The 14605-nt window shown below is 45.2% G+C and overlaps 1 protein-coding gene across 1 annotated transcript; it reads left to right on the forward strand.

Annotated features, from left to right (window-relative positions):
* The first annotated feature begins 6086 nt into the window (after positions 1-6086).
* On the forward strand, positions 6087-11370 carry LOC132571100 (zinc finger protein 883-like). Its single transcript, XM_060237777.1, has 2 exons — positions 6087-6214; positions 9500-11370. The coding sequence occupies exons 1-2, from the start codon at positions 6097-6099 to the stop codon at positions 11041-11043; spliced, it is 1662 nt and encodes a 553-aa protein (XP_060093760.1). The 5' UTR covers positions 6087-6096; the 3' UTR covers positions 11044-11370.
* Positions 11371-14605: the final 3235 nt, after the last annotated feature.

Here is a 14605-nt window from a genome sequence, read left to right on the forward strand (position 1 = left end):
AAATTTTACCAGCATAACAGTATTATACATTTTGGTTGTATACAGCACCTTCTTGGGGATGTACTAAAACTAGGAACATCGCCTGCCCATAGACTATAAAAAAAAGTAAAGGTAGTCCCCTGTGCATTTCCAACTCTGAGGTGACGTTGCTTTCTCAATGTTTTCATGGCAGACTTTTTATGGGGTGGTTTGCCATAGCCTTCCCCAGTCATCTACACTTTCCCCCCAGCAAGCTGGGTGCTCACTTTACCGAAGGATGGAAGGCTGAGTCAACCTCGAGCTGGCTACCTAAAACCAGCTTCCTTTGGGATTGAACTCGGGTTGTGAGCAGAGAGTTGTGGCCAAGTGCAAAGTAATGCACATTGGGGCCAAGAATCCCAGCTACAAATACAAGTTGATGGGGTGTGAACTGGAAGAGACTGACCAAGAGAGAGATCTTGGGGTCGTGGTAGATAACTCACTGAAAATGTCAAGACAGTGTGCGTTTGCAATAAAAAAGGCCAACACCACGCTGAGAATTATTAGGAAGGGAATAGAAAACAAATCAGCCAGTATCATGATGCCCCTGTATAAATCGATGGTGCGGTCTCATTTGGAGTACTGTGTGCAGTTCTGGTCGCCGCACCTCAAAAGGATATAGCATTGGAGAAAGTCCAAAAAAGGGCAACTAGAATGATTAAAGGGCTGGAACACTTTCCCTATGAAGAAAGGTTGAAACGCTTGGGACTCTTTAGCTTGGAGAAACGTCGACTGCGGGGTGACATGATAGAGGTTTACAAGATAATGCATGGGATGGAGAAAGTAGAGAAAGAAGTACTTTTCTCCCTTTCTCACAATACAAGAACTCGTGGGCATTCGATGAAATTGCTGAGCAGAAAGGTTAAAACGGATAAAAGGAAGTACTTCTTCACCCAAAAGGTGATTAACATGTGGAATTCACTGCCACAGGAGGTGGTGGCGGCCACAAGCATAGCCACCTTCAAGAGGGGTTTAGATAAAAATATGGAGCAGAGGTCCATCAGTGGCTATTAGCCACAGTGTGTGTGTATGTATAAAATTTTTTGCCACTGTGTGACACAGAGTGTTGGACTGGATGGGCCATTGGCCTGATCCAACATGGCTTCTCTTATGTTCTTATGAGTTCAGACTGCAGTACTGCAGCTTTAACACACTGCACCACGGGGCTATAAAAAGGTAGTCCCTTGTGCAAGCACCAGTCGTTTCCAACTCTGAGGTTACGTCGCTTTCACAACGTTTCAAGTTTTCATCTACGCTTTCCCCCAGCAAGCTGGGTACTCATTTTACCAACTCATTTTACCAACCTGAAGGCTGAGTCAACCTGAGCCGGCTACCTGAAACCAGCTTCCATTGGGATTGAACTCAGGTCATGAGCAGAGACTGCAATACTGCAGCTTTACCACTCTGCGCCACGGGGCTCTTCAGTGTGTGCCCATAGACTATACATGCCAGTTTGGTGTAGTGGTTAAATGTGCGGACTCTTATCTGGGAGTACCGGGTTTGATTCCCCACTCCTCCACTTGCTCCTACTGGAATGGCCGTGGGTCAGCCATCGCTCTGGCAGAGGTGGTCCTTGAAAGGGCAGCTGCTATGAGAGTCCTCTCAGCCCCACCCACCTCACAGGGTGTCTGTTGTGGGGGAGGGAGATAAAGGAGATTGTGAGCCGCTCTGAGACTCTTGAGTGGAGGACGGAATATAAATCCAATGTCTTCTTCCAATGTCTTCTACATGCCTGCTAACAGAAAACACACCTGCCCATAGGGAATAATGGAGACCACATAGTCTATGGGAAGCGCTGTCCTTAGGAGAAGCCTAATTTCCCTTGTTCCCTATGGGCAAGCGTGGTCTCCATTATTCCCTATGGGCAGGTGTGCTTTCTCTATTGGCAGGCGTGTATAGTCTATGGGCGGGCACTGTTCCTAGTTTTAGTATGTCCCCCTTCTGTGACACTGCATAAGTATAGAGCTTGTCTCTTCACTGTGGACTCTGCCTCGTTGCTTAGCAATTAGTGATAAGATTGCATATTGGCTTTTAATGGTTGGTCAGTTAGAAAACAATCATGGTCCATACCATTCCATTCCATTCCATACCACACCATACCAAACCTTTAATGGCATAACAGTTGCAAATAAAAATACACAGAATATAAAAATTTAAACATTGGAGATAAAATCAAAATGAAACCGAGCTTGCAGATGCATTCATACATGGTCAGATTTAAATTTAAGGATGTCGGCCAACAATTTTGCCACAGCCTCGCTAACCTCCCCCTAACAAGCATGGTCATAAGTGGAAAACTGTGAAAGCTATTGTTTTATCACGTATTTGGGATATAAACACATACAGATCTATGCAATATTAACTGAGCCTAAGTATTCTTGTTTGTATGACTGTTTAACACACGGTTCTCTCCAGGACCCAGTCTGGAAGATGGCAACCCTGTGTCATGTTTTTGCTAAGGAAGTCACCCTTGGGTTGAAACCCCAGTCCACCCCATTTCTGCTTCCCAGTGAGCACCAGCTTGCTTCTCAGATCTTCTCTGTAGGGTTAATGCGACTGAGTTGCAATCCTAGACGGTCTCTTGGAAAGGTTGGATATGGGGGGGGGGGGAGGAGAAATTGCCTGCGAAAGTCATAGATTCGAATTCCTTCCCTGCCCAAGCCAAGGCGGCTTCTCTTTGATGCTTCCAAGGCTGGGAGGGAGCGGGTGAGTTCAAAGGGGGGCTTGGGAGGGAAGGATTTGGGGGACGGGGGGGTGTGCAATGCAAGTGCCAAGGAAGGGAGGAGGAAAAGAAGGCAGCTGCAGAAATTAGGGTGAGAACATCCCACCCTCCCCTTCCCCGTTTCCCTTTGCTCCTTCCTTGGGTGATGGTTTCTGCACCCTCTTTTTTGCAGCTGAAAGGAGGAAGAAATGGGGCGGGAGGGGGGGGAAAGGGAGAAAAAGGATTAAATAAGGGGATACCAGCCTCCAGGCGGGACCTGCGGATCCTCCGGATTTACACTCCTCTCCAGACTACAGAGATCAGATCCTCTGGAGAAAATGGATGCTTAGAGATCTTCAAGTTTCCCAACCTGGATGTCTTAACCCTACCTTTCCCCACATGCACTTCTTCCTCCACCACCGGTGGCCAGGGGTAGGGGATCACCCGATTTGAAGGCTCTCCCCCTGCTTCAGGGTCATCAGAAAGTGGGAGAGGGGAGGGAAATGTCTGCTGGGCACTCCATTATGCCCAATGGAGACTGATTCCCATGGGGTATAATGGAAAACTGATCAGCAGGTATCTGGGGCTCTAAAGAGGGGGCTGTTTTTTGAGGTAGAGGCACCAAATTTTCAACGTTGTATCTAGAACCTCTCCCCAAAACATCCTCCCAAGCTTCTAAAGGATTGGACCAGGGGGTCCAATGCTAAGAGTCCCAAAAGAAGGTGCCCCTGTCCATTATTTTCAGCGGAGGGAAGGCATTGAAAAGGTGTGCGGTCCCTTTCAATGGGATGGCCAGAACTCCTTTTGGAGTTCAATTCTGCTTGTCACAACCTTGCTCTTGGCTCCACCCCCAAAGTCTCCTGGCTCCACCCCTCAAAGTCCCCAGATAGTTCTTGAATTGGTCCTGGCAGCCCTTCTTGGAGAACACATTTAAAATTAAAGCTGCTTTCTTTCCAGCTCAGGAGCTGGTAGACCAGAGCGAGTCCAGCCATGTTCATATCTTGTGGCTCTCAAACATCTGAAATGTATTCTATGTGGCTCTTATGTTAAGCAAGTTTGGCCACTCCTGCTGTAGAGGCTTGACGGCTGAGGAATCAAAACCTAATTCCAATACATCCACAGTATTTCAGTGTATTTCTCTGTTATAATAGTGTATCAGAATAATGTTTTATATTGACGTACTCAAATAAGGGACATTGGCTATTTATCTCATTACATATACTAAACCCATTTTCATTTTATGTATTCTTGTTTTCTAATGGCAGACCAGTTTGGTGTAGTAGTTAAGTGTGCGGACTCTTATCTGGGAGAACCAGGTTTGATTCCCCACTCCTCCACTTGCACCTGGTGGAATGGCCTTGGGTCAGCCATAGCTCTGGCAGAGGTTGTCTTTGAGAAGGCAGCTGCTGTGAGAGCCCTATCAGCCCCACCCACCTCACAGGGTGTCTGTTGTGGTGGGAGAAGTTAAAGGAGATTGTAGGCCACTCTGAGACTCTGTCCTTGAAAGGGCAGCAGCTGTGAGAGTCCTCTCAGCCCCACCCACCTCACAGGGTGTCTGTTGTGGGGGGAGAAGTTAAAGGAGATTGTAGGCCGCTCTGAGACTCTGTCCTTGAAAGGGCAGCAGCTGTGAGAGTCCTCTCAGCCCCACCCACCTCACAAGGTGTCTGTTGTGGGGGAGGAAGGGAAAGGAGATTGTAGGCCGCTCTGAGATTCTTGAGTGGAGGGTGGAATATAAATCCAATGTCGTCGTCTTCTTCAGACTATAATGATGCTTATAATGTATAGATTGATGTGGATAAGTCAATTAGGTGGACTACAACTAGGAAATACATGTCCTTTTGTGATTTACCTAGATTTGCAGAAACACCAACTGGCAGGAAACTTTATTACCTTTTATGACTATCCAGACCAAATGGCCAAGGCACACTGTTTCACCATGTGATCACAACCGGTTTGGCCTCTTAATCAACAAACTGCATGTATTTCAGCCCACAATACCTGATCCCCTCGTCTGATGAAGTGTGCTTAGAGAGCACACGAAAGCTTACGTTCTGAATAAAACTTGGTTGGCCTTAAAGGTGAAACTTGACTCCTGCTTTGTTCATTCCAATCTAGCAAATAATAGACCTTAGTGGCCCTGCTTAAGATAACATTTGGCCTCACCTCCACAGACGGAGGGCAATTTAGGCCAGGGAGGAGGTATAGCGAGGAGACAAGTGAGTGCCCTTTGAAGGCATATGCGTTGATACCATTCGATGAGCAAAAGGGAGTGATTTAAGGAAGAGGCTTGGTCTTGTGGAATGCAGTTTTGATAACAGGAACACAGAGGGCCTAGAACCAACACCAGTGTCCTGGAATCAAAGCACGTCTCAGGAAAAAGAATTGTTTTATTGTTGTTAAAGAGGTGCCAGCTTGGAGTTGTGTCTCTGTTGAAATGTAAACTGTTGCTAATTTCCCAAAGTCCACCCCAAAATTGGGATGTGCCAATGGAAGGTTGCCAACTCATGCAGTGTGTTACCTGTTTATCCGATAGTGTATGTTTTGCATAATTTGCTTATGTCATTAAAGGGATAAACCCCCCTCCCCCCATGTCAATCTTGTATTCCTCTGAGAACTCTGGGATTTTCTGAGGTCTTGGTGCCTTGTGGGTCCGTTCCCCCTAGGGAGCAATCTGTTCATTTCTCCTACTTGTAGGACTCCTTGTGTGCTCCTTGAGTGGGCCAGGAGATACACCCGGCCACGGGTTATGTCGAACAACTTATAGTCCAGCTTTCTCACTGAGAATCTGTAAGTATGCTCTAGTTATTCTGATGTTTATATATAGTTAGGGTTGCCAATCCCCAGGTGGGGGCAGGGGATCTCCCAATTTGGAGGCCCTCCCTCCGCTTCAGGGTAATCAGAAAGCAAGGGGGGGGGGAAGAATACGTCTGCTGTGCACCTTGTTGTTCCCTATGGAGACAGTTCCCATAGGGTATAATGGAGAATTGATCTGTGGGTATCTGGGGCTCTGATCAATGTCAACCATTTTTACCAAAGCCGGTTTTTGCTGTAATCATGCTTATTACTTTCAATAAAAGCCTAAATTGAATTAAATCAAAGAGGTGAAGTTGGTGATGACAGCCTTCTACTTATCCCTCCCCATTTCTTCCTTCCTTCCTTCTTCTAGCATTCATGTCTTGTGGCTCTCAAACATCTGACATTTATTCTCTGTGGCTCTTACATTAAGCAAGTTTGGCCACCCCTGTTGTATCCTTTGTTGCCCCGTCTCACCTGCCTATTCTCCTCCTCCTGGGGATCTCCTGCCTTGTGGGTGAAACTAGAACTGAACATTTGGTGGTTCTTACAGTATTCTGTGTCTCCCAAGGATGAAAAAGGCCATGACAGAGTTCCAAGAGGAGGACTTTCTTCAGGAAGGCCATGAAGCAAGAGAAAGGCTTGAGGCTTCTCCAGGAATACTGCCCAAGGATATGTTCTTCAAAAGTACAGCTGATGAAAGTAAGTGTTTTTCAGGATGGGAGGATGAGGACATAGTGGTGAAGAAAGACTGACGGGAAATAAAGTTTATGTATCCCAAAGTCCATCTAATCCAGCATCCTGTCTCACACAGTGGGCAACCAGTTCCTCTGGAGAGTCAACAACAGAACATAGAGACCAAGGCCTTTATTCAAACATCAGAAGAGCCCTGCTAGATCAGATCAACCAGGGCTTTTTTTGTAGCAGGAACTCCTTTGCATATCAGGCCACACCCCTCTGATGTAGCCAATACTCTTGGAGCTTATAGTAGGCCCTGTACTAAGAAGGAGAGCCAGTTTGGTGTAGTGGTTAAGTGTGCGGACTCTTATCGGGGAGAACCGGGTTTGATTCCCCACTCCTCCACTTGCACCTGCTAGCATGGCCTTGGGTCAGACACAGCTCTGGCAGAGGTTGTCCTTGAAAGGGCAGCTGCTGTGAGAGCCCTCTCCAGCCCCACCCACCTCACAGGGTGTCTGTTGTGGGGGAGGAAGGTAAAGGAGATTGTGAGCCGCTCTGAGACTCTTCGGAGTGGAGGGCGGGATATAAATCCAATATCTTCTAAGAGCCCTGTAAACTCTTGGAGGATTGGCTCCATCAGGGAGGGATTGGCCTAATATGCAAAGGAGTTCCTGCTATAAAAAAAGCCCTGAGATCAATATTGCATCTGTTCCATCTTCCCATCCCACACAGTGGCCAATAAGATCCTCTAGAGGGCGAACAGCAGGGCATAGAGACTGAGGCCTTCCTCCTGAGGTTGCCTCCTGACTCTGGGATTCAGTAGCCATGTACCCTGAGCTAGTCACAAATCTTGAGAGTGGAATGAATAAAACCAGAGACTTTTAGAGACACAACAGCCCTTCACTGTGCCACCTGAATTAATTTAGGAAGCAACATCCTTTGTTGGGTGAAAGGCTTGACTTCCCAGTGGCTGCTATTTCAGGCTCCCAGTCCCTGAAAGGTCAGCAGTACAAGAAAGAAGGCAGGTGAAAAGTGGAGAATTTGTAATAGTTCCAGGATTTCTAACTAGAGGGCAATAGCATGGGATGGGTCGGTACTGGACTACATGGAGCTGGTGACTTTGAACTTTGAAGGGAGGGGGCAAGCTCCCCAAGATGTGAGAGGACTGGGGAAAACAGGAGGGTGCAAGTGGGAAGGGTGTTGAAATGGTTGGTAGGTGGAAGATTCTGGGGACAGGTAGAGCCAGGGGTGGAAATGATTATGCATTTAGGTAGGGAAAATCCAATGCATGGCTGTAGGATGGGGGAGACTTGTCTTAGCAGTAGTATGTGCAAAAAGGATCTAGGAGTAGACCGTACACTGAACTTGAGTCAACAATGTGATGCGGTGGCTAAAAAGGCCAATGCAGTTTTGGGCTGTATCAACAGAAGTATAGTGTCCAGATCATGTAAAGTGATGGTATCACTTTGCTCTGTAAGACCTCACCTGGAGTGTCGTGTTCAGTTTTGGGCACCACATTTTAAGAAGGATATAGACAAGCTGGAACGGGTCCAGAGGAGTCCTATGAGGAAAGGTTGAAGGAGCTGGACATGTTTAGCCTGGAGAGGAGGCGGCTGAGAGGTGATATGATCACCATCTTCAAGGACTTGAAAGGCTGTCATATAGAGGATGGTGTGGAATTGTTTTCTGTGGCCCCAGAAGGTAGGACCAGAACCAACAGGTTGAAATTAAATCAAAAGTGTTTCCAGCTCAACATTAGGAAGAACTTCCTGACTGTTAGAGCAGTTCCTCAGTGGAACAGGCTTCCTCGGGAGGTAGTGGGCTCTCCTTCCTTGGAGGAGGCCTTCCCATGAGGTTTTTAAACAGAGGCTAGATGGCTATCTGACAGCAATGAAGATCCTGTGAATTTAGGGGGAGATATTTATGAGTTTCCTGCATTGTGCAGGGGGTTGGATTAGATGACTCTAGTTGGAATAACTTCCAACTCTAAGATTCTATGATGACCAAGGGCAGCTGTGGGAAAGACATTCTGGCATGCAAGAGGTAGAAGGGATGTAGCTCCTCAGCCTTTTTGTAGTGGGATGCTTGCCCTGTAACCCCTTTGGCTTTTGAAGCTCTGTTTCATCTGAACTGGCAAATAGGGCACATATAATTGGGACAACAGGCCATGTGCTCTTCAACCAGGGACGGGGATCCCCAGTGATTTTCTCAGCTCTTCAGAATAACAAATGAACGATACAAATCTTCCCTATCATTAGTTACATCATTGGTACATCCCAACAGTGTCATCTGTAAAGAATGGCAGAGGTTTTCCTTTGGTTTGGGCTGGGAACTTTCATAGCATTATTACATCTGGCTAGGTGTCTCAGTGGTCCAAAGATACATGGTGCCAACCCCAAGTTTTAAGATTATGGTAAAATATGAAAAATGTTGACATGGGGAAACAAAATCAGGCCCAAATGAAGAGTGACAAATCTGTATCAGTAAAGAACAAAAAAAAGCCGTTTGCTGGCTCTTTGTCTCATAAGAACATGAGAACACAAGAGAAGCCATGTTGGAACAGACCACTGGCCCATCCAGTCCAACACTCTGTGTCACACAGTGGCCCAAACCCAGGGGTCATATTCAGTAGGTCCACAAGTGGGGCCAGGACTCCAGAAACCCTTCTACTCTTGCCCCCCACCCCAAGCACCAGGAATACAAAGCATCACTGCCCCAGACAGAGAGTTCCATCTATACCTTGGGCTAATAGCCACTCATGGGCCTCTGCTCCAGATGTTTATCCATATGTTTATCCAGGACTTTTTTGGTAGAGAAAGCCCAGGAGGAACTAATTTGCATATTAGGCCACCCCCCCTGACACCAAGCCAGCCAAAATTGCGTTCCTGTGCATTCCTGCTCAAAAAAGCCCTGTTTGCTATTTTGCAGTTCTAACCTGGACAAGCATAAGGTTGAAACCAATAAGTAGCCCTTTCTCTGAGAGGTTGGCAATGACATTCCAGAGCAGAACAGAACGGTTGTTATTGCTGCCATAGGAGACAACATATTTTCAACAGAGAAAAGGGTTTCTATTTAGTGACCAACTTGGGTAGCTGGTATTCCCTTTTGGATTTGTAGTTACCGTCATTCAGTCAGTTGTCTCAGTGGTGGCAGGAAGTTCTCGCCACCAAGTTTTGAAGGAGTTTCCTGACAGACACATCCTTTGTATTCTGTAATTCTCCACACTAGTTTGAATTGCTTCAGTAGACTCGTTTCCTGATGGGATCTTCTGTTTTTTCTTTAAATTTTTATCATGGTTCTCTGTTTCAGCCAGAGATGTGTGGGACACAGCCAGTGAAAACGAAATGTGTCAGGTGTTGGAGGAAAGTGATACGACTCTACAAGTGGAAGAAGACTTTGAGAATCATGATGTCCCCAAAAAACAGGTGGGAAACCAGCTCAGTAAAGGAAATAGTAAATCAATTGCTTATCTCAATGGTAACTTCCATGGAGAAATACAGGAAGGAAACAGAAGGATTGAATGCTCTACTTGTGGAAAAACCTTTGCCAGTATAGCAAACCTTAAAGCACACAGGAATACCCACACAGGGGAGAAACCATATGATTGTCTGCAGTGCGGAAAGAGATTCAGTCAAAGTTCATCTCTTCAGGTGCATCAAAGAATCCACACAGGAGAGAAACAATATAAATGTTTTGAATGTGGAAAGAAATTTGCATATAGTACATACCTCATTATGCATCAAAGAATCCACACAGGAGAGAAACCATATAAATGCCTGGAATGTGGAAAGAGGTTTTGTAGAAAATCCAGCCTTAATGCACATCAAGGAACGCACACCGATGAGAAACCCTATGCATGTCTGGAGTGTGGAACGAGGTTTATTGCAAGATCATGTCTTGTTAGACATCAAAAAATCCATGCAAGGGAGCAACCATATCTTTTCCACAAGCCTGGAAATAGCTTCAACCATAGTCCACAGCAAAGAAACCGCAGAGGTGAAAAACTGTACAAATGTTTAGAATGCGGAAAGAGCTTTGTGCAAAGTTCAAGTCTCATTAGACATCAAATGGTCCACACAGGTGAGAAACCATACACCTGTTTGGAGTGTGGAAAGAGCTTTAAGCAGAGTGAATATCTCATAAAGCATCAAAGAAACCACAGAGGTGAAAAGCCATATAAATGTTTGGAATGTGGAAAGAGCTTCATTGCAAGCACCAACCTCACCATGCATCAAAATATCCACACAGGCGACAAACCATATACATGTCTGGAATGTGGAAAGAGCTTTAGGCATACGTCAGGCCTTGCTATGCATCGAAGAATACACACGGGAGAGAAATTGCATGAGTGTTTGGAATGTGGAAAGAAGTTAACGACAAATGCGAACTTCTTGAAACATCAACTACTCCATCAAGGCGAAAAACCATATAAATGCCTGGATTGTGGGAGGAGCTTTAGTCTGAGTGAAAGGCTTATAAACCATCAAAAAATCCACAAGGAAGCAAAACCTTTTCAATGCCTGGATTGTGGGAAAAGTTTCAGCCACAGCGTAACTCTTAAGAGACATAAAAATACAGAGACGGGGCAGTGCAAAAAGGGCTTCAGTGAGACACAAAGAAGACGAAGAACTCAGAGCAAGAAGAAACCATATAAGTGCCTGGAGTGTAAAAGCTGTTTTAATAACCACTCAAATCTTCTTAGACATCAACTAATCCATACAGGAGAGAAGCCCTTTAAATGCCAGGAATGTGGATATGGCTTCAGCCAGCACTCAAACCTTATGAGACATCTGCTAATTCACACCAGGGAAAAAGAACAGATATGCTCTGTCTTGGGAATGGGTCACACTTAGTTGAACACTATTAAGCCCTACCAATTTGTTTTTGTTTCGTTTTATAGCATTGAAAATCACTCTTTGTCGTCGTGCGGCTCATAACTATGCGTCTTTAACTGACATACTGAGCTAATCTTTAGTACATGTTAGAGGCTGGGTTTGTTTTTTTTTTAAGGGATAAACAGAATGGTGACATAGACGTAATTAATGAGATAGCTCTGAAAACACTGTTGGAAAACATAGTTTTTCTTTGTAGAATTCTGCAGTATATATATATTTGCTAATGTATAACCTTGAAACACTGTCTTTTCCCCATTTAAATAAAATATCTACTTGAGAAGAAAATGGACACGAGTACCTGAATAGTCTGCTACAAATTTCTCTGGCTAGTTATAGCTCTCTTGAAATGCAGCTCATCTCTAGGTTTAATCGAATCGGATCCAAAGTTATAATCAGGGCCTTTTTTTTTTTTAGCAGGAGCTCCTTTCCATATTAAGCCACACACCCCTGATGTAGCCAATCCTCCAAGAGCTTACAGGGCTCTTCTTACAGGGCCTACTGTAAGCTCTTGGAGGGTTGGCTACATCAGGGGGGTGCAGTCTAATATGCAAAGGAGTTGCTGCTACAATAAAAGCCCTGGTTATCATATTCAGCTGACCATTGGCATCACAATAAAACAGGATGCAGGTCATATAATTTCTTCCCGTTGTTTCCTCTCACTTGTATGCAGGGCTGGCTCTGCCACTAGGCAAACTAGGCAATTCAGGGGGCGCTGAACTGGGTGTCTCCCATGTGACCCGGTGACATTGTCGGTACAGGGGGGGGCACTCCATAAGAACATGAGAGAAGCCATGTTGGGTCAGGCCAATGGTCATCCAGTCCAGCACTCTGTGTCACATAAGAACATAAAAGAAGCCATGTTGGATCAGGCCAATGGCCCCTCCAGTCCAACACTGTGTGTCACATAAGAACATAAGAGAAGCCCTGTTGGATCAGGCCAATGGCCCACCCAGTCCAACACTCTGTGTCACAGAAGAACATAAGAGAAGCCATGTTGGATCAGGCCAATGGCCCCTCCAGTCCAACACTCTGTGTCACATAAGAACATAAGAGAAGCCATGTTGGATCAGGCCAATGGCCCATCCAGTCCAACACTCTGTCACATAAGAACATAAGAGAAGCCATGTTGGATCAGGCCAATGGCCCATCCAGTCCAGCACTCTGTGTCACACAGTGGCCAATACACACACACACACACACCCACTTTGGCTAATAACCACTTCAGAACTTAGCCTTGCCTAGGATGCCAAACAGGTAGGAAACGTTGGCTCTCCAGATGTTTTTTTGCCTACAACTCCCATCAGCCCCAGCCAGCATAGCCAATGGCTGGGGTTGATGGGAGTTGTAGGCAAAAAACATCTGGAGAGCCAACGTTCCCTACCCCTTGGGTCAGCCTTGCTTGTAATGTCAGAAAGCACAGAACCTAACCGTGGATTATTAACGAACAAACACAATGCTAATAAATATACCAACATTTGATAATTTTTGTGAATATTACAGATGGAACAGCTACAAATCTACAAGTTCATAAATAATCAATGGCATAGATAAATAAATTCCCAAAGTTCACAATAAAGACAAATCCATTTCGAAGTGTGACTATGCATCTCATTCAGACTTCTTGAGACTTCACAGACGATTTAAAGTAAATAAGGTCAAGGTAGTCCCCTGTGTAAGCACCAGTCGTTTCCAACTCTGGGGTGACGTCACATCATGACATTTTCACTGCAGACTTTTTATGGGGTGGTTTGCCATTGCCTTCCCCAATCACCTACACTTTCTCCCCAGCAAGCTGGGGATTCATTTTACCGTCTTCGGAAGGATGGAAGGCTGAGTCAACCTTGAGCCGGCTACCTGAACCCAGCTTCCGCTGGGGGTCGAACTCAGGTCATGAGTGGAGAGTTTGGACTGCAGTACTGCAGCTTTACCACTGTGCCACAGATTTAAAGTGCTAGTACTGAAAAAAGACTCCATTGCAAAAAGTTCCACTCCGTTCTCTTTAGGGATTTGTTGCTCTTCAAATAAGATACAGTCCCAACTTTCAATAGTCTCACTCCAATAATTTCTAATGCCCAATAATTTCTAATATCCAACTTGATGTGCACTTATTGTGCTGTTATAATACTATTTTGGTTCTGACCACAAACAGAACAAGACAGAGATTGGACTTTTGTACAGAATAAATTGCTATCTAATGTTTTTAAGATTCATTAGTGTCATCTAGTGGTCATAGTCAGTGGTCCTTTTGACTTTTCAGTTCTGTGCCTGCATGCTGGCTCCCCCACCCCTTTTTTTGTTGATTCATTGTACAGTGTGAGCTAGCTCACATTTTTTTAGCCTCCAGCTCACACATTTTCATTTTAGCTCAGGAAAAAATGGCCCCAGAGCAAGCTAATCGATGCAGTAGCTCACAACTTTAATGCCAGTAGCTCAGAAAGTAGAATTTTTGCTCACAAGACTCCACAGCTTAGAGCAGGGGTGGCCAAATTTGCTTAATGTAACAGCCACATAGAATAAATGCCAGATGTCTGAGAGCCACAAGATATGAACATCAGATGTTTGAGAGCAAGAAGGAGGGAAGGAAAAGGAAAGAAGGAAAATAGATGGGGAGAGCGGAGGGAGAGAGAAGTAGAAAGAAAGCAACTTTAACATTAAATGATTTAAAGAGAGAAATGCCTTCTACAAGCCAGCGGATGGGACTGCGGGGGCTGCAAGAGCCAGATAATATGTGTGAAAGAGCCAGATGTGGATCTCGAGCCACAGTTTGACCACCCCTGGCTTAGAGGGAATTTTGGCTATAATCTCCATACCCCTCCAGATCAGCGTTAAGTTAACATTACAGAAAAAAAAAAGATTCAGGTGGGTAGCCGTGTTCAGTCTGAAGCAGCAGAACAAAGTTTGAGTCCAGTGGCATCTTTAAGACAAAGTTTTATTCAAGGTATAAGCTTTTCTGTCCATGCACAATGTTTCAGACACAATGCAATGGAAATTACCAGTCCATACATACAGGTAGAGGGGTGAGCAGCAAATTAGCATACAGCATAATAAAGATGTTTAACCAATTCAAGGACCAAACAGGAATAATAAGCTGAGTTTATACAATCGCCTTTTGTTTGGATGTAATTCTGGAGGGAAACACAGTGAAAGAAAGAAATCTATCAAAATTGGAGATTGATGGGCAGATATACTCATTTGTGGAATGCTGAGAGTAATTAACTGGGGCAATGATGCTCGGTATTCTGAAGAGCTCAAGGAACAGGTCTTTGCAGTCTGCAGGTCTGCTGTGGTTCCAGGAGAACTCCAGGCACCAACTGGAGGATGGCAACCCTGGACAATGCTAGTTTTTCCTAAGAAAGTCACCTTGGCATTGAAACCCACCTCACCCAATTTCTATTTCCCTGGTAGAGCCAGGCTGTTAGATTCTCTCTAAGGGTTAAGGCGACTGAGTTGCAATTCTAGACAGGCACTGGGGGGGGGGGGGGGCAGGAATTCCCTGTTAAAGTCATTTATTTCTATTCCT

Source organism: Heteronotia binoei, chromosome 5 (assembly GCF_032191835.1).
Source record: "Heteronotia binoei isolate CCM8104 ecotype False Entrance Well chromosome 5, APGP_CSIRO_Hbin_v1, whole genome shotgun sequence".
In the NCBI taxonomy this organism is placed as follows: domain Eukaryota; kingdom Metazoa; phylum Chordata; class Lepidosauria; order Squamata; family Gekkonidae; genus Heteronotia; species Heteronotia binoei.